The 26,359-nt window shown below is 48.7% G+C and overlaps 1 protein-coding gene across 1 annotated transcript; it reads left to right on the top strand.

The window, feature by feature from the left end:
• Positions 1-305: 305 nt before the first annotated feature.
• On the top strand, positions 306-20,029 carry CCDC124 (coiled-coil domain containing 124). Its single transcript, XM_053372526.1, has 5 exons — positions 306-409; positions 4,520-4,696; positions 16,224-16,407; positions 17,123-17,237; positions 19,654-20,029. The coding sequence occupies exons 2-5, from the start codon at positions 4,538-4,540 to the stop codon at positions 19,856-19,858; spliced, it is 663 nt and encodes a 220-aa protein (XP_053228501.1). The 5' UTR covers positions 306-409; positions 4,520-4,537; the 3' UTR covers positions 19,859-20,029.
• The last annotated feature ends 6,330 nt before the right edge of the window (positions 20,030-26,359 follow it).

The following is a 26,359-nucleotide window of genomic DNA, read 5'->3' as shown; positions in this document are numbered from 1 at the left end:
ATCTTAGTAGTGGGCATACTGCTCCCTTTTGCTCCCGGGCACTTCCGTGTCGTGGCCGACGCCATCTTTGTATCGGGCAACATGAATTCGAAATGCTGCTGAAGAAGTGGGGAAAGGGGGGCCGTTTCTTTCTTTCCCTTCCCCACACATCACTGGCCCTACGGTCTGCCGTGAGGAAGCGAAGGAAAGGCAGGGGAAGAAAAAAATGGAGAATGGAGGGGGGAAATGCTGGCTTTGCCCTCAACAAACATGGAAACCGCCCTCAACAAAAATGGCGTCAAAAGAGGCGGCGGCGGAGACGACGAGACTATTCCCCCCCTTTTCCGCGCCCCATGGAGGGGTGGCTTTCGAAAAGGGAGGCGGGGGCGTGACGGACAAAGGCTGCGACGGCCGGAGGTGGAGGCGGCAGGTAAGGGGAGGGCTGGGTGGGGCAGGATGGCAGGGGATTGCGAGACCCCCCCCTTCCCCGTCTTATTATGGGGCAAGGGGCTGCCTTCAGGGGGGAGGGGGAGGCCCCCAAAGCCATGGGGTGGAAAGAGAGAGAGAAAGGGGAAGGAGGAGAGAGAAGAAAAGAAATAGCTCCAGCCTTGCAATGCATCTTATCAGCTCTTCTTATTAATCTCCATTGAATAAAATGTGCCCTTTAAAAATAAATAAATCAAGCCCTTTGTTTACTTCGTGCCAGCTGCTTCTTCTGTATCCTCAAATGACATTATTATTGTTATTGTTATTAATTGTGAAAGTGCTCTTGTGTGTTTGGCTTTTCCTTTCTTCGTTTCAGCACACTTTTGCATACAGCTCTTAAATTTTGATTTTTTTTTTTGTTACTAAATTATCAGATTTTGCAAATTCTTTGAGGCAACACTCAGAACAAATCTCTCATCTCCCAGCCACCCTTTCCATGGTGTTCTTTCCTTACTGTATAAAGCTGCTGTATTACTTATATTTTACCCATTATATACATTAATTCGAACTTATTAAACTACCGTTTCTCATCTGTTGCTATGCTTCAAGTCCTGCATATGTTTTAACATGACCATGATATATATTTTTAAATAACCCACAAAATATTTCCCTTCTTAAAGAAATTTTTCCTCATTTTTTTCTTTAATTCTAGCAGTCTACCCACCTCACCTTAATTTTGTTTTTTATCCCCTAATTGTGATTTAGAGTTTTTTAGTTTTATTTTCAGTCGCCTGGTGGTCACTTTCCATTGGAAATAAGTTGCTTTACCATGTTTACACGCACGTCCTCTGGGATCATAGTTTGCATGCAGTGTTGCAAGATTTTTTAGCATTATTACACACAAACTGTAGCTGCATACAAACACGCCATAAAATTGTTTGGGTTTAATTATTTACTTGTGTTTTATCTTGCATTTTATACTGCGAACTGCCCTGAGATCTTTTGATGAAGTGCGGTATATATTTTATTTATAATAATAACAATAATAATAATAACTTTTATTTATACCCCGCCCTCCCTGGCCAGAGCTGGGCTCAGGGCGGCTAACACCAGTAAAATTACAATAAAAACATATTAGGGGGAAAAAACAATTTAAAATACAGGTTACAATGCAAGGGATCCTTGGAGCAAAGTCGTGTACTTTAGATCAGAGGTCCCAAAATTGTGGTCTGGAGATGGCGTGTCTATAAAAATAAAATTTAGAGCCACACAGCACATCACCTTCCTCGGAGGTTTTTAAGTAGAGGTTAGATGGCCACCTGTCAAGGAGGCATGAGCTGAGATTCCTGCATTGCGGGGGGGCGGGGGTTTGGACTGGATGACCCTTGGGGGCCCCAACCCTCTGATTTGATGGTTACAGTGGTTGCCACAAGCAGAGAAAACCATTAAGTGGTTCCACTTCCCAAAGACCTTCAGCTATTTTCAAATGATTCGGGGGGGGGTGGGTGAGTGTGGCATCCAGTGCCCCAAATATGGGGTGTGTATGCGGCCTGTACCTATACCTTGGTGGCTTAGGGCCCTCGTATTTATGGGACCGCCTCTCCTGGTCTGCCCCACATAGGACCTTAAGGTCCATGAATAACCATAGCTTAGAGGTCCCGGGCCCTAAGGAAGTCAGACTATCCTCCACCAGGGCCAGGGCCTTCTCAGTGATGGCTCCGACCTGGTGGAATGTTCTGTCCCATGAGACCAGGGCCCTGCAGGATTTAACCTCCTTCCGCAGGGCCTGTAAGACAGAGATATTCCGCCTGGCTTTCAATTTGAACTTAGCTTGATCTTTTATTCCCCTTCCTTCCCTCCCCCTCCCCTTTTTATGAAGATCCCACAGCTGCTCTGGGATCCCACAGCTAATTCTCCCCTGGTCTCCTCGCTGGCCCAAATAGGACTAATTTAGCCACCTAGCCCTGGGGATCATCTAATGTTTATTGGATGGATTCCCCCCCCCCCAAAATTGATTTTGAATTCTGAATTTATTGTTATTCACGTTTTATACTGTGTGTGTGTGTATATATATATATATATATATATATATATATATATATATATATATTGCATCAGTTAAGTGTTTTAAATTTGTTGTTAGCCGCCCTGAGCCTGGTTTTCTGAAACAGGAAGGGCTGGGTATAAATAAATTTATACTTCCAGGTCATGTGGCCAGCATGACTAAGCCGCTTCTGGCGAACCAGAGCAGCGCACGGAAACGCCGTTTACCTTCCGGCTGGAGCCGTACCTATTTATCTACTTGCACTTTGAGGTGCTTTCAAACTGCTAGGTTGGCAGGAGCAGGGACCGAGCAACGGGAGCTCACCCCGTCACGGGGATTCAAACCACCGACCTTCTGATCGGCAAGTCCTAGGCTCTGTGGTTTAACCCACAGCGCCACCCACGTCCCCTTATAGAATTACCTATGCTGTAATTCTATGATCTCAACTATGTTGCTCGCTCTTACAGCAATTCATTTGTCCTAGTTTGCAAGAAGGAGGAACACACACAGTGTGGACTAAGGCGGAGGTTTTTAAACTGTGTCTGCCAACCTGGTGCCCAGAAACCTCCATGTAGAACCATAGATCTGTAGAGTTGGAAGGGACCCCCTGGTCTGACCCCCTGCAATGCAGGAATCTTTTGCCCAACGTGGGGCTCGAACCCAAAACTCTGGGTTAGTAGACCTCTTCATCTCAGGGTCGTCGGTTTGAGATCCACGTTGGGCAAAAAGGTTCCTGCATTGCAGCGGGTTGGACTGGATGACCCTCAGGGTCCCTAAGAGTCTTATGCTCTACCGACTGAGCTATAAGCCTTTTAGTGCTGGGGGTACGGCTGCTTTGTTGGCTCCTTACCTCTCTCACCCTGACCTAGCCACTGTGATCCACGCGATGGCCACCTCTAGACTGGATTATTGTAACTCGCTCTATGTAGGGCTGCCCTTGAGACTGACCCAGAAACTTCAGCTGGTGCAGAATGCCGCGGCGAGACTCCTTATGGGGTCCTCGCTGCGGGATCACATTCACCCAGTGCTATACCAGCTGCACTGGCTCCTGGTGGAGTACAGGATCAGGTTTAAGGTGCTGGTTTTGACCTTTAAAGCCCTATATGGCCTAGGACCCATGTACCTACAGGACCGCCTCTCCTGGTATGCCCCGCGGAGGACCTTAAGGTCCACAAATGACAATATTTCGGAGGTCCCAAGCCTCAAGGAGGTTAGATTGGTCTCAACTAGGGCCAGGGCCTTTTCAGCACTGGCCCCAACCTGGTGGAATGCTCTGTCACAAGAGACCAGGGCCCTGCGGGACTTGACATCTTTCCGCAGGGCTTCAAGACAGAGCAGTTCCACCAGGCCTTTGGCCAGGGCACAGCCTGACCCCCTCCTTTGGCAATCCTCACAGAACTCTAGCCCAATGGTTACCATTAATTTGATTTGAACTGATTTTATAATGAAATGATTTTAGAATGTTGTATCATTTTACTGTTGTTAGCCGCTCTGAGCCCGGCTTCGGCTGGGGAGGGCGGGATATAAATAAAATATTATTATTATTATTATTATTATTATTATTATTATTATTATTATTATTATTTGTTCTGCCTGTAGCATCTCCGTATGGGACGCGGGTGGCGCTGTGGGTTAAACCACAGAGCCTCTTGGGCTTGCCGATCAGGAGGTCGGCGGTTCGAATCCCCGCGACGGGGTGAGCTCCCGTTGTTCGGTCCCTGCTTCTGCCAACCTAGCAGTTCAAAAGCACGTCAAAGTGCATGTAGATAAATAGGTACCACTCCGGTGGGAAGGTAAATGGCGTTTCCATGCGCTGCTCTGGTTCGCCAGAAGCGGCTTAGTCCTGCTGGCCACATGACCTGGAAGCTGTACGCCGGCTCCCTCGGCCAATAAAGCGAGATGAGCGCCGCAACCCCAGAGACGGCCACGACTGGACCTAATGGTCAGGGGTCCCTTTACCTTACCTAACATCTTTGTGGCTTTGCTTTTACGGCGCAGGTCGCTCTGAGTGCAAAATTGCAAATAAAACAAAAATCACGTTTGCGAACCCCTCTCTTTTGCCCCCGCCAGGCCAGAGGACCCTGAGGGATGCCCAAAAAGTTCCAAGGGGAGAACACCAAGTCGGCAGCCGCCCGGGCGAGGAAGGCGGAGGCCAAGGCCGCAGCTGATGCCAAGAAGCAGAAAGAACTGGAGGATGCCTTCTGGAAAGACGAGGACAAACACGTCATGAGGAAGGAACAGAGGAAGGTGAGCGGGGAGGGGCTGGCCGGAAGGGGGGGCGGGGGTCCCCCCCAAATTCTCTGCCAGGTTGCAAAGGGATGAGGAGCAGAGGGAGCTGCCTTAGAAACTCAAACGTATATGCACCTTAAACCGAGCTTGCGGTCGCCACTGCAGAATGTCTAGGCGCCTTTTAAATTTGTGTCTTAATTTTATTTATTAAATTAGCTATATAAATTAAATCGGGAAATAAATACGGGCAAAGCCTAACGCCACTGAGAAGGCTCTGAAATATAAGCTTGAATTTGTTTCGTTCCAAATGGTTTGATTTGATGTTTTCAAGTGTGGTCAACTGCTTCAGGGTTATTGTTTTTCTTTAAAATACAAAGCGGCATAGGAATGAAAATGTTCGTTATTGTTTTGTTATTATTTGTTAAATTTGTATGCTGCCCTATACCTGCGGCTGCAGCAGGAAACCGCAAAATGAAAACACAAAATACGTCATAAAAACAAACCCAAGAACAAATGAATGTGTTGCCGAAAATGTTATTTTTGTTTCAAACCTTACAGATCGTGGACAGAGTGGATTGCTTTGGAAAATGGCAGAAGGATATATCTAGATTTATCTGGCAGGGCAAAAAGCCCCGAATAAAGTTTAAAATATTAACAGATTCGAAAGAAAGAGGGGGGTTTGCCCTGCCGGACTTGAGGTTGTATTATGAAGCTGCAGCCTTCTGCTGGCTGAAAGATTGGTTTTTGTTGGAAAACACCGATGTCCTAGATCTGGAAGGTTTTAATAATGCTTTTGGATGGCACGCATACCTATGGTACGACAAGGTTAAAGCACATAAATTGTTTAAAAGCCACATTGTCAGAAAAGCAATTTTTGCAGTCTGGATGAAATATAAAGACTTACTAGAGAGTAAAACTCCGAGGTGGCTATCACCAGTGGAGGCCAAGGCCCGAAAAAGACCCAATATGGAGGCCTATTGGCCGAAATATTGGGAATTGACTGAAAAAATTGGAGACAATTGGAAGTTGCAGAGCCAGGACAAACTAAAAAATAAGGTGCGAGATTGGCTACATTATGCTCAAATTCAAGAGGTTTTCAAAATGGACAAAAAAGTTGGTTTCCAGGTGGAAAAGTCGAAACTAGAGACAGAATTGTTAGAACCAAAGACAAAGCTGTTATCTAGAATGTATAACTTGCTGCTTATGTGGAATTTACAGGATGAGACAGTTAAATCTGCTATGATTAAATGGGCACAGGATGTTGGACACAACATTATGTTTGAAGACTGGGAAAGGTTATGGAACACCGGAATGAAATTCACGGCCAGTACGGCCTTGAAGGAAAACATTATGAAAATGATATACCGGTGGTACATGACCCCAGTCAAGTTAGCTAAGATACATCACCTGTCTGACAATAAATGTTGGAAGTGTAAGGAAGCAGAGGGGACTTTCTTTCACCTCTGGTGGACATGCCCAAAGGTTAAGGCTTTCTGGGAAATGATTTACAATGAGTTGAAAAAGGTATTTAGGTATACCTTTCCCAAGAAACCAGAGGCCTTCCTGTTGGGCATGGTAGACCAGAAAGTGTTAAAGAAGGACAGAACTTTGTTTATGTATGCTAGTACAGCAGCAAGAATACTCATCGCAAAGAACTGGAAGACACAAGATTTACCCACGCTGGAGGAATGGCAGATGCAGTTGATGGACTACATGGAGATAGCTGAACTGACCGGCAGAATCCGAGATTTGGATGTAGAAACAATTGAGGTGGACTGGAAAAAGTTTAAAGACTACTTGCAAAAGTATTACAAACTGTATGAATCTTAAGACGGTGCATGATTTGGAAATGATACGCTTTAGCAATTATGATTAAGTAAATAGTAAACTAAGTGATAAAAGAGAAAAGGAGATAATATGAAATTGAACATGTTACGTTTATTTTAAAGGTATAAAAATTGTGACATAATACATTGAATATAGATACATAACATGTAAAAGTTACAATAAGGTATGACATAAGGTAACAAATTGCTGACATTGTTAATATAAAGAACGCAGAATCGGAAGGGGTGGGGAAGTCCAAGTTGGGATTTTTGTTAAAAAAAAAAAAATGGTTTCTTGTAAACTCCTTATTTGTTTGTAATGTATAAAATTTGGAAAGAAACGTAATAAAAAATATTATAAAAAAAAAAAAAACAAACCCAAGAACAACCCAAGAACCCACAACAAGTTCTTCTTTTTTTACATTGAACCTTATAATGATTATGGTTCTTATTCGCTTCATTTCTATACTGCAATAATAATAATAATAATAATAATAATAATTTGTTATTTATACCCCGCCCATCTGGCTCGGCTTCCCCAGCCACTCTGGGCAGCTTCCAACAAAAATTAAAATACAGTAATGCATCAGACATTAAAAGTTTCCCTAAACAGGGCTGCCTTCAGATGTCTTCTAAAAGTCTGGTAGTTGTTTATCTCTTTGACATCTGGTGGGAGGGTGTTCCACAGGGCGGGTGCCACTACCGAGAAGGCCCTCTGCCTGGTTCCCTGTAACCTCACTTCTCGCAGGGAGGGAACCAGCAGAAGGCCCTCGGAGCTGGACCTCAGTGTTCAGGCTGAACGGTGGGGGTGGAGACGCTCCTTTAGATATACTGGGCCTTTGAGGCCATTTAGGGTTTTCAAGGTGAGCACCAACACTTTGAATTGTGCTCGGAAATGTACTGGGAGCCAATGTACGTGTTTCAGTATATGGTCCTGGCGGCCACTCCCAGTCACCAGTCTAGCTTCCACATTCTGGATTAGTGTAGATTCCAGGTCACCTTCCAAGGTAGCCCCACATAGAGCGCATTGCAGTAGTCCAAGCGAGAGATAACCAGAGCATGCACCACTTTAAATGGGGGGGGTCTCAAAGCAGTTGACAATGCATTAAAATAAGTCCAGAATAAAACAAATTCAGGCTTCCAGAATCTTTTAGATCCTTCTTTAATTGGCATTTTGCCTTCCCCTTATTTATTTACCGACTAGATTTTTAAAGCTGCCCCATGGCAGAAGTGGGGTGGTGAGAGTGCTGGAGTAGGACCTGGGAGATCAGGGTTCGAATCCCCACTCCATCATGGGCAAACTTGGAGTCGGTGGGCATCTTCTGGCATTCTTAAGCAGACCAGACACTCTGAATTTCCCAACCTGAGACAATAATGTGGTTTTGTGACTCTTCTGACCGGGCTGACTTCCTCCTTCTGAGCACTTCAGGGCTTAATCACCTCCCAGGAATCTGGAAGGGCAGGATCCGATCTGGGGTGTGTCACCCTTTCTTGACCTGAAGCCTGTGACTGCTGCCTCCTGTGTTGTTTTTGCCGGGCCAGCAGCACTGAACTGGCCTTTCTGGGGCGACAAAGCCTGGGCCGTGGAGGTGTGTGTCCTGGGCTACCCAGACATTGAGACCCCCTCTCAGCCTCACTGACAGGGTCCAAAGGAACGGGAAGCAAAACGTTTGGCACCAGCTTAGCTGCAGGAGTTGCCAGAAGGAGGCGTACAAGGTGCCATTCAACCACATTAGTGTCTCCACTGTGGATTTGTGTAGGGTTTTCTCCTGAGCCTTTTCTTCTCCCAAATATATCCCGCAAGGCAGCAGAGATTTGGGGTCACAGTTTTCCTTCTCCTAGATAGGAGACAAGCCCCACCGGCCCCTCACTTCCCTCTACAGCACAGGCAGAAACCGCCTTCTTGACCATGGGACCCACTCTTGGTCTTGTCCATTCCGTCCGCTGGAGCCTGTCTTCGTATGCAGGGGAAGCCCCTAACTCGCCGAGGGTCTGAGACCCACCGGCTCCCCTCACCTGGTTCAGCCGGCCAGTCGAAGCCGTTCTGGGATTGTGGCTGCTGTCGCCTGCTGACAGCTTCCAGAAGCCGCCGGTGAATGCTGAGTGCAGGTGGGAAAACAACCCCAGAAGGAGCACAACATGTCCCCCGCCAGAAGTACTGTCCCTCCTCTAACGCCCTAGCCAAGACCTGTAGCTCACAGGTAGAGTGCCTCCTTTGAGTGTGTGAAAGGTCCCTACTGCAATCCCCAGGTATAATAATACCACCACTAAAAAGGTAAAAGGTAAAGAGACCCCTGACCATTAGGTCCAGTCATGGCCGACTGGGGTTGTGGCGCTCATCTCGCTTTATTGGCCGAGGGAGCCGGCGTACAGCTTCTGGGTCATGTGGCCAGCATGACTAAGCCGCTTCTGGCGAACCAGAGCAGTGCACGGAAACGCCGTTTACCTTCCCGCTGGAGTGGTACCTATTTATCTACTTGCACTTTGACCTGCTTTCAAACTGCTAGGTTGGCAGGAGCTGGCACCGAACAATGGGAGCTCACCCCGTTGCAGGGATTTGAACCACCGACCTTCTGATTGGCAAGTCCTAGGCTCTGTGGTTTAACCTACAGCGCCACCCCTTAGTACCACCACCAATAATAATAATAATAATAATAATAATAATAATAATAATATACTTATACCCTGCCCATCTGGCCCCTGCAAAAAACCCTGGAGAGCTGCTGCCAGCCAGTGTAACCAACACAGGCCTAGATGCATGGATAGCCTGCATTGGTGTCCATCAACTTGCTACGATCCCAGTTTAATCCAGGCCCTTTGTTTATACCTTTGAAGGTGACCTGGAAACTACAACTAATCCAGAATGCGGCAGCTAGACTGGGAGTGGCCGCCTGGACTATAGAACACCGGTCCTGAAAGACCTCCATTGGCTCCCAGTACATTTCCGAGCACAATTCAAAGTGTTGGTGCTGACCTTTAAAGACCTTTAAAGCCCTAAACGGCCTCAAAGGCCCAGTATACCAGAAGGAGCGTCTCCACCCCCATCGTTCTACCTGGACACTGAGGTCCAGCACCGAGGGCCTTCTGGCGGTTCCCTCCCTGCGAGAAGCCAAGTTACAGGGAACCAGGCAGAGGGCCTTCTCGGTGGTGGTGCCCACCCTGTGGAACACCTTCCCTTCAGATGTCAAGGAAATAAACAACTATCAGACTTTTAGAAGTCACCTGAAGGCAGCCCTGCATAGGGAAGTTTTTGATGTTTCATCGTGATCTGTTGGGAGCCGCCCAGAGTGCCGGGGGAAACCCAGCCAGATGGGTGGGGTATAAATAATAAAATATTCAATCAATCTTTATTACGGTCCAGAGACCCAACAAATTGTTACAAAGCAATGCACAATTCAGACAGCCTACCTCCAGGTTAAACAAGCATTTTGTTCAGACTTAAAGATAGGGATCATTGGTTCTTGCGACCACCGATAAGAACTTCGCCACTGCTAATGTTCTAGCGTTTGTCCGGTCTTTCCAATAGGAACCTGACATAGTGAGCCTCTGATTTTCCCGGGAAAGTTACCAGCAAGGGAATATCAGTTCAGCCCTGGCTTGCTCATATTTTGCACAATGCAACAAAATATGTTTTATAGAATCGATGTCTTGAGCACACGAGCAAAGTCTGTCCTGGTAGGGAACTCCTCTCAACCTGCCTTCTAACACTGCAGAAGGAAAGGCATTTAGTCTGGCTTTGGTGAAAAGCCTTCGATAATTTGGTACTGTCAGGTTTTTAATGTAAGATGTTAATTTAAAGACATGCCCATATTGAACTCCGACTGCCAGTGGACTACACACTGTGTGTGATCGAGATCACAAGTCACTGTGTGTATTAACCCATAATTTGCTTAACATCTTTAGGGCACCTTCAAAACCCAGGTAATAAAGTTGGGAGGGTGACAGAGCAATAGAGCATAGCTTTTCTAGCCATGGTTTTCTGCCATTTGCTGACAAACTCCTCATTGGCCAGGTGTTGGAACAAACCCTTCCCTAGATCAAACACTGAAATCCTGAGCCAAGGTTTTAGGGCTGCCCACCATGCTTTAGTTGAAATTGGGCATTCACCAGCTTCTAATAGAAGTATAAGGAAGTGGGTGGCGCTGTGGGTTAAACCACAGAGCCTAGGGCTTGCTGATCAGAAGGTCAGCGGTTCGAATCCCCGAGACGGGGTGAGCTCCCGTTGCTCGGTCCCTGCTCCTGCACACCTAGCAATTCGAAAGCACATCAAAGTGCAAGTAGATAAATAGATACCGCTCTGGCGGGAAGGTAAACGGCGTTTCCGTGCACTGCTCTGGTTCGCCAGAAGTGGCTTAGTCCTGCTGGTCACATGACCCGGAAGCTGTACACTGGCTCCCTCGGCCAATAAAGCGAGATGAGCGCCGCAACCCCAGAGTCGGTCACGACTGGACCTAATGGTCAGGGGTCCCTTTACCTTTTAACAGAAGTATGGAGTTGGGGACACAGTTGGGTACCTGCAGCAGAGATCGTAGAAATTTTGCCTGAAAGCCATCTAGCTTAGGCAGTTCCCCATTATAAATTATTGTTATTATAACCATGAGGACTAGATAGAATCTTGTTTTATCTTTTGGGGATGGGATGGAGCTCGGGGGGCAGAGAACCTGCAGGAGCCCCCAGGTTCATTCTGCAGTGGCGTCTCCTGGAAGGGCTGGGGAAGACTCCCCCGAGTCAGAACCGCCCCCCCAGCAACTGCTGGTGCCAACCAGTGCTAGCCAATAGCTGAGCCAGGTGACCCAATGATCTGTGTTACTTGGGTAGACACGGGAGTCTTCTAAAGCAGGCAAACAACACCTTTCAGGCTCCATTCGGTGAAGGGGCACTTCTCTTTTCTGCCCAGGAGGTGGCAGCAATGGATAGATCTCTCTAGCTGGTTTGAGAGCTTTTGGAATCACAGTGCAGGTTTGTCCCTCTCTTCTGTCTCTTTGGATGAATCCTATAGTGTTTCGTTTCCCTTTTGTGGGGTGGCGAGGGGAGAAAGGGGCGCCAAAGACGCTTGCTTTGCGTGCTGAAGGTCCCAAGGGGGAGGACCAGAGAGCTTAATTAAAGGCACCTCTGTTATTTGGGAGCCTTGAAACTGCGCCAGACCAAGGGCAACATTGCTCCCGTCTTGTTGAGGTTCCGGTTTCAGCCCTGCATCTCCGTGACATCGACCTGTCCCCTGGGGCGGGACACATCCTTTGGATCAGACCAGCTGGGTTAATTTGATCATGCTTCCATGGTGACACGAACCCGCTGGCTCCAGGGATGCAGAGTGTTCTCTGTCTGTTTCCATCCTCTCTCTCCCTCCCTGGCCCCAACACTTCCATCTTCTGTGTGGCAGGAGGTTGGACTAGATGGCTTTGGGGGTCCCTTTGAGCTCTATAATTCCGTGATCTCGCTCTCTCTGCTTCCTAGCCACTGTGATCCACGCGACAGTCACCTCCAGACTGGATTATTGTAACTCGCTCTACGTGGGGCTGCCCTTGAGACTGACCCAGAAACTCCAGTGGGTGCAGAATGCCGCGGCGAGACTCCTTACGGGGTCCTTGCTGCGGGACGACATTCACCCGGTGCTATACCAGCTGCACTGGCTCCCGGTGGTGTATAGGGTCAGGTTTAAGGTGCTGGTTTTAACCTTTAAAGCCCTATAGGGCCTAGGACCCTCGTACCTACGGGACCGCCATAGGTATCTCCTGGTATGTCCCACAGAGGAACTTACGGTCTTCAAACAAAAACATCTTGGAGGTCCCAGGCCACAGAGAGGTTAGGCTGGCCTCAACCAGAGCCAGGGCTTTTTTGGCCGTGGCCCCGATCAGGTGGAACGCTCTGTCACAAGAGACTAGGGCCCTGCAGGACTTGACATCTTTCCGCAGGGCCTGCAAGACGGAGCTGTTCTGCCAGGCCTTTGGTCAGGGCGCAGCCTGACTCTCTCTCCCCTTTCATAAGAACTTGCATGAAAGTGGCCTCCCAATTTTTCTCACGGGCCCATATAAGTTCAGCACAAACAGTTGGGCCTGGTGAGCATTTAAGGTCCCCAACCCTAATCTGCGGGTTGCCATCTGATTGGATTTTATTCTGATCCTGATCTGATTTGCGGATGTATTTTAATTGATTGTCTGATTTTTTGTTAATGTGTTATACATTTGACGTTAGCCACTCTGAGCCCGGCTTCGGCTGGGGAGGGCGGGATATAAATAAAAAAATTATTATTATTATTATTATTATTATTATTATTATTATTATTATAATATTATTATTATTATTATTATTATTATTATTATTATTATTATTTATTATGCAAGAGCACCTTCCTCTTTCTGGTGAGGATTCAGCCTCGGCCACAACGGCCAATTTCTCCTCCGCCATTAAGTTTGAGCACGATGCCGTTTTGAGACGCTCTCAAATCTTTAATGGGATGCGAACCTATAAGGCCAGCTGCCTCACCTTGAGCCAGATCCATTGGGGTCTGTCTAGCCCAGTATTGCCCACACTGGCTGCCAGCAGCTCTCCAGGGTTTCAGGCAGACCATAGAAAATCATAATAAAAACATAACTTCAAAAAAAGCACAACTTGCTGTATATCAAATTAAGCACCATCCCATCATCCATTAGAATATAATGGTAAGCAGTAAAATTAAATACGTATTAATAAATAACGCTTAAACAATTTGCACCTAGCAGTTACAATAAAGAATTGCTAAACTATGATCAATTAAAAAAATGGCGAATCACAATGCATAAAATGAAACATACAAAACTACAAATACCACAAAGCACAAAAAAAACCATGTAAAGCGATCAAATTGTTTGTATTATAACATAGATAGATAGATATAGATATGATTTTGTTTGTATATCTGAAGGAGCGTCTCCACCCCTATCGTTCTACCCGGACACTGAGGTCCAGATCCGAGGGCCTTCTGGCGGTTCCCTCATTGCGAGGTTACAGGGAAGCAGGCAGAGGGCCTTCTCGGTAGTGGCGCCCGCCCTGTGGAATGCCCTCCCATCAGATGTCAAAGAGAACAACAACTACCAGACATTTAGAAGACATCTGAAGGCAGCCCTGTTTAGGGAAGCTTTTAATGTTTGATGCATTACCGTATTTTAATATTCTGTTGGAAGCTGCCCAGAGTGGCTGGGGAAGCCCAGCCAGATGGGTGGGGTAGAAATAATAAATTATTGTTGTTATTATTATATTATTACTATGTGATTTTATATTGTGAACCTCCCTGAGACCTGCAGGTGTAGAGCAGTATAATAATAATAATAATAATAATAATAATAATAATAATAATATAATTATAATATAAAACAAGGGCACACAGCTATTGTTGTTTTTTTAAAAAAATATCCCTGAACTCCTCTCCTCTCTTCCTGGCTCCTCCTGCAGTTCTCAAAGTCATGGTCTTCACTTCCTCCTGTGGCAGGGAGTTCCACAGTTCAACTCTCCGCCACAGAGGGGAAGACCTTTCTTTCATCTGCTCTGAATCTTCAAATGTTAAATGATCTGATGGTTCATCTGGGCGAAATGCACGGGGAGGGGCGCTTTGAGACACAGCTTTTCCAATTCGAAAGAGTCTCTGGCCTTATTGACTCCTGGTCTTAATGCATCTCCTGGGATTTTGGATTTGTTGATTGCTATTGACCAGATCCAAAGTGCAAATTGCTTTCTGTACCACCTCGGCCAGCTGGGAGGTGTTAATGGGCATGTTGGACTTTCTGCGCCGTTGATCTTGGGCTTAGCTGCGCTTCTTGACGAATCGTTGAATGGATTGCTGTCTTTGATTATTTAGGAAGGTTTGTATTGCAGGCCAACTTTCCCCAAACTTCAGATGTTTTGGGCTTACAGATACCATCCTCCCTGGTATCATGCAGCCAGGCTGGCTGGGAGTTATGGGACTTGTAGTCCATGCACAGAGGGAGGGCCATAGCTCAGTGGTAGTGCTCAAAATCCCCCAGGCACGTTTTGCGACTGGCGCGGGTCCAGTTACAGCCATGTGGAAATCTCTTTTATATATATATATATATATATATATATATATATATATATATATATATATAAATAAATATAAATATAAATTTTTATTAATTTTCCAACATAAATTAAAACACAATACAACTGACAGTACACAGACAAACAAACATATAAACACGTATAGTTTCATAACCTCTTTTTCTTAAACCTTATTTCAACGACTTCCCCATACCTCCCTTTTCTGCATCCCTATTTTAAACTTTTTCAGCAACCCCTAATTCCAATTACTTATAATTCACTTTCTTTAATCCTTTTTCTCTTACCCAATTATTTATCACTGCAATTTTGTTTCACATTACCCATGACATTTTAGCACTCATTAATTTTATAACAGTTCTTAAGATAAACTTTAAATTTCTTCCAATCTTCTTCCACCGTCTCTTTTCCTTGGTCGCGGATTCTGCCAGTCATCTCAGCCAGTCCCATATAGTCTATCACCTTCGTCTGCCACTCTTCCAGCGTGGGTAGTTCTTGTGTCTTCCAATACTTTGCTAAAAGAACTCTTGCTGCTGTTGTAGCATACATAAAGAACAGCCATGTGGAAATCTCTGGGCGGCAGGTTTGTGACTGGCATCACCTGGCTGGCCCCACCAGCTTTCTTAAGCCGGTCAGCATTTATCTCCCACCTTTTTCTCCAAGGAGTACATGGTTCACCCCCCCTCCTCCCTTAATCCATACAACGACCCTGTGATGTGGGCTAAGAGGCTGGGACTGACTCCAGGGTCGCCCAGTGAGCTTCAGGGCTGAGTGGGGATTTGAACCCTGATCTCCCAGGTCTGACACTCTAACCCTTACACCACCCTGCCTTCCTAGAGCCCTTCTGCTGTGGGGCAGCTCTATAAATTAAGTAGGTAAATAAATATGGGGAAAGCAAAATGTCACCTGCCGAAGGATCTGAAATACTTTCCTGGAAGCCTGAATTTCTTTTATTCTGGATTGTTTTATTGGAAGTTTTAATGTGTTGAAAACCTGCTTTGAGGTTTTTTCCCCATCTTTCAAATAGAAAGCATTATAGAAATAAAGTGAATAATAATAAAATAAAATCCTTTGCCAAAAAAAAAAAAGGCTCCTAGACATTCCATTGTAGCGACGACAGTAACCTAGGCTTAAGGTTAAGCGATATATTGGAGTTTCTAACACTGGACTTTGCATTCTGATTGTCCCAAACTCAGTCCCCAAAGGCATCACCAGATTAGGGGTGGGAGAGACCCCTGAGTTGGAAACCCCAGAGAACCATTGCTGCCAACCAGTGTAGACAATGTTGAGCTCAAGTGTCTCTGACTCCGTATGAGGCAGAACATGGTGCTCCTATTCAACTCCATCCTTCATTCAGAATCATGAAGAAGAAGAAGAGTTTGGATATGATATTCCACTTTATCACTACCCGAAGGAGCCTCAAAGCGGCTCACATTCTCCTTTTCCCTTCCTCCCCCACAACAAACCCTCTGTGAGGTGAGTGGGGCTGAGAGACTTCATAGAAGTGTGACTGGCCCAAGGTCACCCAGCAGCTGCATGTGGAGGAGCGGGGAATCAAACCCGGTTCACCAGATTACGAGTCCACCGCTCTTAACCACTACACCACACTGGCTCTAGACTGAGGACTAGACTCTTTTCTCTCTCTCCCTCCCGCCCTCCGGTCACTTTAGGAAGAGCGCGAGAAACGACGCCTGGAGCAGGTGGAGCGCAAGAAGGAGCTGCAGCGCCTCCTGGAAGAAGAGGATGCCAAGCTGAAAGGGAAGACGCCCAAGCCGCTGCCCCCGGGCAAAGTCACCCGGGCTCAGATCGACGAGGTGCTCCGGAAAGAGCAGCAGAAGGAGAACGGGGAACCCGGTGAGTGGGAGACAATGGGCTAGCGCGGGCATAGGCAAACTCCAGCCCTCCAGATGTTTGGGGTTACAAGTCCACCATCCCTGACCACTGGTCCTGGTAGCTGGGGTGATGGGAATTGTAGTCCCAAACATCTGGAGGGCCGGAGTTTGCCTATGCCTGGGCTAGCGGGTGCTGGGAGTCCAGGTGAAAAAAGGTAAAGGACCCCTGGATGGTTAAGTCCAGTCAAAGGCGACTATGGGGTTGTGGTGCTCATCGCGCTTTCAGGCCGAGGGAGCCGGAGACATACAGCTTTCCGGCTTATGTGGCCAGCAGGATTAAACCGCTTCTGGCACAATGGAACACTGTGACGGAAACCAGAGCGCACGGAAACACTGTTTACCTTCCCGCCACAGTGGTACCTATTTATCTATTTGCACTGGTGTGCTTTCGAACTGCTAGGTTGGCAGGAGCTGGGACCGAGCAACAGGAGCTCACCCCGTCATGGGGATTCAAACTGCCAACCTTCTGATCAGCAAGCCCAAGAGGCTCAGTGGTTTAGACCACAGCCACATCCAGAGCAGAGGGTGACTGACAGAATGCAGGGCGTTAAAATGATGGAGTTAGAATGGACTCTGAGGATGGTCCAGTCCAGTCCCCTGCAATGTATTGCTGCATTTTTCAAAAAAAGCTTGGCCTCCAGCTAACCTGTGCTTCCATTTGCCCCCTTCTCTGCCAGGAGAGAAGCTGAAGAGTCACCTTGAGATGCCCTTGGAAGAGAACATCAACCGCAGGGTCCTGGAGGAAGGCGCTGTAGAGGCACGGACCATCGAGGATGCCATTGCGGTGCTCAGGTAATCCACGTGGGAGCTAAGAGCCTAGGAGGAGTCCTGCAGCAGCTGGATGAGGACAAAGAGGGGCCCGTCTAGTCCAGCATCCTGCCCGCACAGGGGCTAGTGGGATGCTCCAAAGCAGGGTGCCCAAATTTTTTCCAAAGAGGGCCAGATTTCATGAAGTGAACCCCCCAAGGGAGGAAGGCTCAGAGTCCAGAGAGGGGTGGTGGGGCAACGATGAGTGGTCAGGGGGAGAAGAGGGACGAGGCTGGGAGGAGGAGGTGGCAGAAACTGAAGAGGCAACAGGGCTTAGTGAGCGGGGAGAGTCTGTGGCAGAGAGCAGTCCAGAATCGGAGGCAGGAGCTGAAGCAGGAGAGGAGGGAGGCCAAGAGGCAGAGATGAGTCCAGGTGGTGAAGAGTCACGGATGTCTCCCCCTCCTGTTGCAACCAGCTCCCCTCCCTGCTAGTCTCCCAGAACCAGGAGAGGCATGAAAAGGGCGGAGGAGAGGTTGGTTTTGCGCAGGCGCAGTCTCCCATTGCTTGGGGAAAACCCTGAAGGGGAGGAGACCTAGGCAGCTGTCATGGACTGACTGGATGCAGAAGAATGGTGGGAGGAAGCTGCTGGGGGCAAGTCCGGAATCAGAGGTGGAAACTGAAGCAGGAGAGAAGGGAGGCAGGAGGGAGGCAGAGATGAGTCCGGCTGGGGAAGAGTTGCTAAATTTATTCAGAGAAAAAGAAGGCTGAGAGGTGATATGACAGCCATCTTCTAATATCGAAAGGGCTGCCCCATGGGAGATTGAGCAAGTTTATTACCTTCTGATCTGGAGGGTAGGGTCTGAAGTGATGCATTCAAATGGCAAAAAAGAAGAATCTGGCAAAACACTGGGAAGAACTTCCTGAGGGTAAAAGGAGTTTGACCCTTGTGGAATTGACTCAATTGGGCGGTTGTGGGTTCCCCTTCCTTGGAGGTTTTTAAACAGAGCTTGGATGATCAGCTGTCATGGATGCTTTAGCTAAGATTCTCCCATTGCAGGGGGTTGGACTAGATGACCCTTGGGATCCCTTCCCATGCTACTCTTCTATGAATGCAGGAATCACAGCCAAAGAATCCCTGACAGATGAGCACCCAGCCTCTGCTTAAATCCCTTCCCTTCAATGAAGGAGAGTCCACAACCGCCCAAGGGAGTCCATTCCACAGCCGAAAAGCTCTTAATGTCAGAAAGTTCTTCCTGATTTTTAGTCGGAAACTCCTTTCTTGCATTAAAGTCATAGAATCATAGGACGGTTAAGGTCACTTCGAATCCCGGTTCTGTTTTCTGCGGCATTAGCTCCCTCTCCCAGTTTGGTGCCACCTGCAAATTGGATGAGCATCACCTCAATTCTTTCACCCAAGTCGTTTATAAAGACGTTGAACAACAATGGGCCCGGGAAAAATCCCTGCGGCACCCAACTGGTCACTTTTTCCCAGAATGATGGATAACCATTAATGAGTACTCTCATTAATGAGAACTGCCAACCTAGCCGTTCGAAAGCACGTCAAAGTGCAAGTAGATAAATAGGTACCTCTCTGGCGGGAAGGTAAACGGTGTTTCCGTGCGCTGCTCTGGTTCGCCAGAAGCGGCTTAGTCATGCTGGCCACATGACCCGGAAGCTGTACGCCGGCTCCCTTGGCCAGTAAAGCGAGATGAGTGCCGCAACCCCAGAGTCGGCCACGACAGGAACTTTACCTTTAGGTTCGGTCTGTCAGCCCGCCACAAATCCACCTAACAGTTCCCTCGTTCAACCCACATTTCACCAGCTTCCTCGCAAGAATATCACAGGGGACTTTGTCAAAAACCTTATTGAAATCAAGTTATACTATGCCCTCAGCAGGGACGCGGGTGGCGCTGTGGGTTCAACCACAGAGCCTAGGACTTGCCGATCAGAAGGTCGGCGGTTCGTATCCCCGTGACGGGATGAGCTCCCGTTGCTCGGTCCCAGCTCCTGCCAACCTAGCAGTTCAAAAGCACAAAGTGCAAGTAGATAAATAGGTATCAATCCGGCGGGAAGGTAAACGGTGTTTCCGTGCGCTGCTCTGGTTCGCCCGAAGCGGCTTAGTCCTGCTGGCCACATGACCCGGAAGCTGCACGCCAGATCCCTCGGCCAGTAAAGAGAGATGAGCGCCGCAACCCCAGAGTCGGTCACGACTGGACCTAACGGTCAGGGGTCCCTTTACCTTTAGGTTCGGTCCATCAACCCACTACAAATCCACCTAACAGTTCCTCACCAGCTTCCTCAAAGAATATCATAGGGGACTTTGTTAAAAGTCTTGTTGAAATCAAGTTACGGTATACTACGTGCAGCATTCCCCTGATCCACTAAGCTTGTAACTAGATAACCCTTCCAGCTCTGCAGTTCTGCCATTTCTATGTTTCTCACTTCTCTCCCCCACCCCCAGCGTTGCCGACGACCTGGACCGCCACCCCGAGCGCCGGATGAAGGCCGCCTTCACGGCTTTCGAGGAGGTCCAGCTGCCGCGGCTGAAGCAGGAGAACCCCAACATGCGCCTCTCGCAGCTGAAGCAGCTCCTCAAGAAAGAGTGGATGAAGTCGCCCGAGAACCCCATGAACCAGCGGCACACGGCTTACAACAGCCAGAAATGAGACTGGTGAAGCCCCCCATGTGTGGGCCCGGGAAGTGGTGCAGGGAGAAAGAGAGAGAGAGACCACCTCCTTTTTCCGCCCCCCAACACTGAACCGCCTTTCAAGAACAGCCAAGGCCACCGTGGTCCCTCCAAGCTCCGCTCTACGGATTAAAATTAAGGTGCAACTAAATATTCCCCCTTGCTTTCGTTGACCTCCCCCGTTGGACTCGAAAACCTCCCCCCTCCCCAGACCCACCCCTTAAAATTGGGTTTCCTGATCTCCTGCAGAAGTAGGTTCAAATTGGCTCCGGAACTTTTCCTCCGGGGCCAGATGGGATTGCCCCGGGTACCTAAACTTCTTCCTCTCTCTTGGGACGTTGCCCTCTTCACCTGCCTCTTTGTGCTTTGGTTTGGGGGGCGGGGGGAGACTCAGGTGCAGCAAAAATCTGTGCCACCCCCTTCTCTTCCTAACCCCAGAGCGCAACACTTTTCTCTGCCACGTCGCGTCTCAAGACGGGAGCTAGTTCTTCTTTAGAGGTCATTAAGTCTTCCAAGATTGGGTTGTGGGGCAGGCGTGAAAGCCCTTGCAGGTGAAACAGCAAAGAAATACCGCCCCCCAGCATTGCAGAAGCGAGAAAAAGCGAGGGCAGATCACTTTGCTAGCTTTCTGGGTGCAAGAAAGCCATGCAAAATTAAAATAGCCACTTTAGGGAGAGGAGTTCTTCCTTAGCCTTCCAGTTCTCCAAACTGGCCTTTTACTCTGTTTGTGGAGGGCGGTTTGGTGCAGAGGATCCATTCAGCAGCAACCGCGCGCCCCCCCCCAATCCTGCAAGCCTCTACTCGCGGCACAAAGTGGGGTGCCCCCTCTGCAAGGAGGAGGCCGAGGCTGCTCCTTGCCAGGACTTGCTGACCCCCACTTAGTTCTTGCTCTGTTTGTTTATTCGGTGCCTCTATCCCTCCAAATACTGCTGCCCTCCGTCTCTTGCCACTGCCGTCCCTGACCATTGACCCTGCTGGCTGCTGGGGGTCCAGTCGTGTCTGGAAGGCCGCAAACGTCCCTCCATCTCCGATTCATCTAGCAGCCATAAGCTGCTTCGTAGGTCAGGAGGGCTGGCATCGCACTTGGGTCTTGGGGGCAGTAAGGAGGAGGCGGGGGCGAAAAATCCTCACACATGCATCTCAGTGAAGCCTCCGAGCTTGGCATCACCTTTTCGCATTCTTGCCGTGCAATCGGCGCCCCTCTCTTGACTCTCTTAACAACAGAGGGTTTCTTTGGGGGGGTCTTTTAAAATCTGCAGGGAGCATGCACCTCTCATCTCGCCTCCCTTTACCGCTGCCCCCCTTCTGGCATGGGGTTTTTCCTTGCTCAGGGGAATTTGGAACAAGGTGCAACTCAGTGACGTCTTCCTGTTGTTGAGGAGGCCTTTGCACGATGAGGGACAGCCTCCCTCATTCTCGTTGTGCCACAGGTCAGCGGCAGCAGAGCTCTCGCCTTGCCAAGGCACGAACTGACCGCTCAAAAAACAGCGTGTTCCTTTTTCCTCTTTCCTCTGCCGAATCCAGGAATGCTTGCTAAGTTTCAGATAGGGGTGTCAGAGCAGCGGGGGACACCCATCTTTCTGTGTGTGTGTGTGTGTGTGTACACAAACTGGGCTACTAATTTGGCATCATCTTCCTCTCTGCCCAGTTTTTAGCACCAGGGCCTTCCCTTTTTGCTCGATGTGATCCCATCTGGCCCCCAAGAACAATTATGAGCCCCCCCAACCCCAATTCGCCGGACGTACCCCAGTGTTGCTGCTCTTCTCTGCAGAGAAAAGTTTCAGCATTAAAAGCAAAAAAACATATATACATATTGCCCCAAATTTGTAAACCCAACTTCTCAAAAGGAATAAAGTGTTTGAACTGTGCCATCATCTGATTTTCCTCTCTTGCTTCTTCTTCAAAAGGTGGTGTAATTGGATATCTCTTTGACGTCTTCTAAAAGTCATATAGTTGTTTATCTCCTTGACATTCTGATGGGAGGGCGCCACCACCGAGAAGGCCCTCTGCCGGGTTCCCTATAAACTCACTTCTCTCAGTGAAGGAACTGCCAAAAGGCCCTCGGAGCTGGACCTCAGTGTCCGGGCTGAACAATGGGGATGAAGATGCTCCTTCACGTATACTGGGCTGAGGCCGTTCAGGGCTTTCAAGATCAGCGCCAACACCTTGAATTGTGCTCAGAAATGTACTGGGAACCAATGTCGGTCTTTCAGGACCAGTACTATATGGTCCCTGCGGCCACTCCCAGCCACCCGTCTAGCTGCCGCATTCTGGATTAGTTGTTATTTCTGAGTCACCTTCAAAGGCAGCCCCACGGAGAGCTCATGGCAGTAGTCCAAGTGGGAGATAGCCAGGGCATGTAGGCAGGTAGGGTCTCATGTGCAGCTGGTAGACAGCAGCCCTGGCCGCAGAATTGACCTGCGCCTCCATGGACAGCGATGAGTCCAAAATGACTCGTGTGTTCTTTTGAAAGGCTCTCCAGCCTGTAAATTGATGTGGCGCACACAAAAGCTCACCTTGACCTGTGGTGGAGGAGCTGTCTCCCCCACCACGGATGAACTGGGGTTCTCAGCCCTGCAGCAAAAGGCTTAGCCAGAGGATCCCATCTAGAGACATCCCCCAGACGCCTCTTTCTAATTATCATTAGCTCTGCTGAGCCTTTCCTGGGGGGGAAACGAGGCCTCCTAATTAGGTGGGGTCTGGAGCGGTAATTGCAGCATTTACAGAAAGCAGGAAAACAGCAAGCCTTGGAAAGGGGATGGTTAACCCTTTAGAAGCCAAATGTATCACACTCCTAGTAATTTGGGGGAGCTGGATCTCCCTACCTGGAAGCAGCGCCCTAACTCCCAGGTGCGCCAAGACCACTTCGAAAAGCCATATTCACCCATTCCTAGGTTTCATCGAAAGCAATGGAGGGCCGGGTTAAAACCTGCTGCTTTCCCTGCATGCAAAGACAGGCTCCCACCGACTGAGTGGACGAGCCTAAGAGTAGGTCAAGCGGTCAAGAAGGCAGTTTCTGCCCTTGTTGTAGAGGGGGCAGGTGGGACTCACCCACCTGGGATTGGAGCCAGTCTAGGAGAAGAAAAACGCTGACCCTAAACCTCCACTGCCTTGCGGCCGGGATATCTTTGGGAGAAGAAAAGGCTCAGGAGTAGACCCTCTGTAAAAATGGAGCGGAGTCCCTAAGGTGGTTGGATGGCGCCTTCTACGCCTCCTTCCATCAACTCCTGCAGCCAAGCTGGTGCCAAACGTCTTGCTCTGCTTTCCTTCGGACCACATCGGTGAGCCCAAGAGGCGGGTCTTGTCGCCTGGGTAGCCCAGGACCTCCGGGCACACTGCCCAGGCTTGCGCCCCGGAGAGGTCCCTTTGGTGCTGCTAACACAGCAGTTTGCCTTTACCTCCAGAGGTGTAGGGACGCGGGTGATGCTGTGGGTTAAACCACAGAGCCTAAGACTTGCCAATCAGAAGGTCGGCAGTTTGAATCCCCGTGACGGGGTGAGCTCCTGTTGCTCGATCCCAGCTCCTGCCAACCTTGCAGTTCGAAAGCACGTCAAAAGTGCAAGTAGATAAATAGGTACCACTCCGGCAGGAAGGTAAATGGCATTTCCGTGCGCTGCTCTGGTTCGCCAGAAGTGGGTTAGTCCTGCTGGCCACATGACCCGGAAGCTGTACGCCGGCTCCCTCGGCCAATAAAGCGAGATGAGCACCACAACCCCAGAGTCGGTCACGACTGGACCTAATGGTCAGGGGTCCCTTTACCTTTACCAGAGGTGCACTCCGTTGCCTCTTGAGACTGACAGATGCCAACAACAACAGCAACAAAATAGGGCTAGACCTGAAGACAACCCAGTGTCCTAATTCCGCCAGGAGGAGGGAGCCAAGGGAACTGAACAGAGATAGGCTGCCTGGGGCGGCATTGAGCACATAGAATCATGGAACTCAGGAGTCGCAAGGGACCGCCAATGGCCATCTAGTCCAACCCCCTGCAATGCAGGAATCGCAGCTACAGAACCCCCACCAGGTGACCATCGCGCTCTCCATTGTTTTTTCCCATTTGTCTCTGGCATCGATCTCCTTTTCCTGGCCATCATCCAGCCCGAGCGTCTTCTGTTATCTCTCCCTTCCTGCCCCGATGTTCCTGCATCCTCTCAGCAGATATGGCGTGTCTTAGCATCGCTCCCCACCTCTGCGGGGACCGAGATAACCAGAGCAGAGGCTGATGCACGAGCGATAACGGTCCGCCGTGCCGCAGAAGCGCCAACCCCTCCAAGGTCGCCCGAAGGACACTGGTTCCGTTCTCCTTTTAATTTCCTGGTTAAAAATAAATAAATTGGAAAGGGAGGTTTGGAAGCCAGTGCATGGGCTCCATCCAGACCTTCTGAGGACCCGAGCCCTGCATAGATTACAGTGCTCTGCCTCCATTAAAAGAGCAAATCAAAATGTTTCTGGAATTATGCAAAACCCAAGACAGCTTTAAAAGAGGATTAGACAAATTCGTAGAGAGGGCTATCCCAGGCTACTAGCCACTGTGACACCAGTGCTTTTCATAGACTGTAGAGTTGGAAGGGACCCCGAAATTCATCTAGTCCAGCCCCCTGCAATTTTTGCATACTGGCTGTTGGGAAACTATGGAACTCCATCCCGCAGGCCACCCATCTTGGGTAGGAAGTCGACAGAAATAAGAGAAGAGACGGAACTGTTGGAACTCAATAAAACACTGAAACTTAATTAAATGGAAACGAGTTTGTGAGTTCAGCAGAGTGCATCCCTTTGCAGCTTAAAAGGGAAGCTTAGATAGTCTGCTTTTAGCCTTTTAGTTTAAGTAATCTGGGGTGCTTTAAGGCAGACTATAGATTTTCCTGGTATTTCTCCCCTTCCCTCCCGCCCCCTTAAAGTAATAATCACAAACAGTCTTGTAAAAGGTGAAAACAGCATTTGCTGCTTTCTGTTGCAGAATAACAAATCACAGCAGCTTTGTTCAGGCAGGCTTAAAATAGTAATTCGGTTGCAAAGACACAGAATCATAGAATTGTAGAGTTGGAAGGGAAACCGCACCCCGAGGATCCCCTAGTCCATGGGTCAGCAACCTTTTTCAGCTGTGGGCCGGTCCACCGTCCCTCAGACCATGTGGTGGGCCGGACTATTTTTTTTTTGGGGGGGGAGGAATGGACGAATTCCTATGCCCCACAAATAACCCAGAGATGCATTTTAAATACAGTGGTTACATACGCTTCAGGTTACATACGCTTCAGGTTACACACTCCAGTAAGCCAGAAATAGTGCTTCAGGTTAAGAACTTTGCTTCAGGATGAGAACAGAAATCGTGCTCCGGTGGTGCGGCAGCAGGCCCCATTAGCTAAAGTGGTGCTTCAGGTTAAGAACAGTTTCAGGTTAAGTATGGACCTCTGGAACGAATTAAGTACTTAACCTGAGGTACCACTGTAAAAGCACACATTCTACTCATGTAAAAACACACTGATTCCTGGACCGTCCGTGGTCCAAATTGAGAAGGCGATTGGGCCGCATCCGGCCCCCAGGCCTTAGGTTGCCTACTCCTGCTCTAAGCCAGCCCCCTGCAATGCAGGAATCTCAGCTAAAGCATCCATGACAGATTGCCGTCCAAACACAGCTTAAAAGCCTCCAAGGGTGAGCCCACAACCTCCCCTCTTAAGTCTAGCTTAGGGTGGTGTCTGAGCAATAGAACACAGGCCCATATGGAGACGGTTCTCACATTTCTGGTTTGGTGATGAGACGGGTCAGGCTGACCCCTTGGGGGGCACATGGGGCGTGTCCCTCAAAGTTCTCACTAGCAAACTTGCAGGAAAACTTTGACAGCTTCAACTCCTATCGTGTGCCTTTCCAGCAAACATGCATTGTTGTTTTGGCTGCATTGCAAATATCCCACAGGCTTCTAGTTGGCTGCTGCGAAAACAGGATTCCCGGCGAGATGGACCTCCTTGGGCCTGATCCTGCAGGGTCTCCTTACCTCCTAAAGCTTAAATGCATGCTGAAATCAGCAGTAGCTTCCATCTGTATTTTCCCTGTTGCTAAATTCTGGACGGGTTAATTAGAGCCGACTTGATAATAATCATCAGATGTCAGATTCTTACATCTGAAATCCTGCAGAGTGCTAAAAATCCAGATTATGAGTAATGCCATCCTGACTCACCCAGAATAAACACACGCGCACACTCCTTCCTTCCTTGAATATCACGCTGCCCCACGGCAAACCGTTTGCCGCCATGTGAGGCGTCATAGTCAAAAGCTGGCGTTGGAAGACTGCAGGGGAATTTATATTTGGGAATCCTTGAGAAGGACAAAAGGATGGGTGGGTTTTGTCTGGGGTGGGCTTGGCTACCAGGGAGGGGGTGGATCCATCTATTTTTCGCATCTTCACATCCGCCTCCGGTTTTTATTTCCGCAAGTCGCCAAGGAAATTTGCCAGCCTCTTAGCGCAAATTTCTCCTTAACGTACACATTG

This window comes from Podarcis raffonei, chromosome 18 (genome assembly GCF_027172205.1).
Source record: "Podarcis raffonei isolate rPodRaf1 chromosome 18, rPodRaf1.pri, whole genome shotgun sequence".
Lineage (NCBI taxonomy): Eukaryota > Metazoa > Chordata > Lepidosauria > Squamata > Lacertidae > Podarcis > Podarcis raffonei.
The sequence above is the reverse complement of the archived record's forward strand: the minus strand, read 5'-3'. Positions and strand labels throughout refer to the sequence as shown.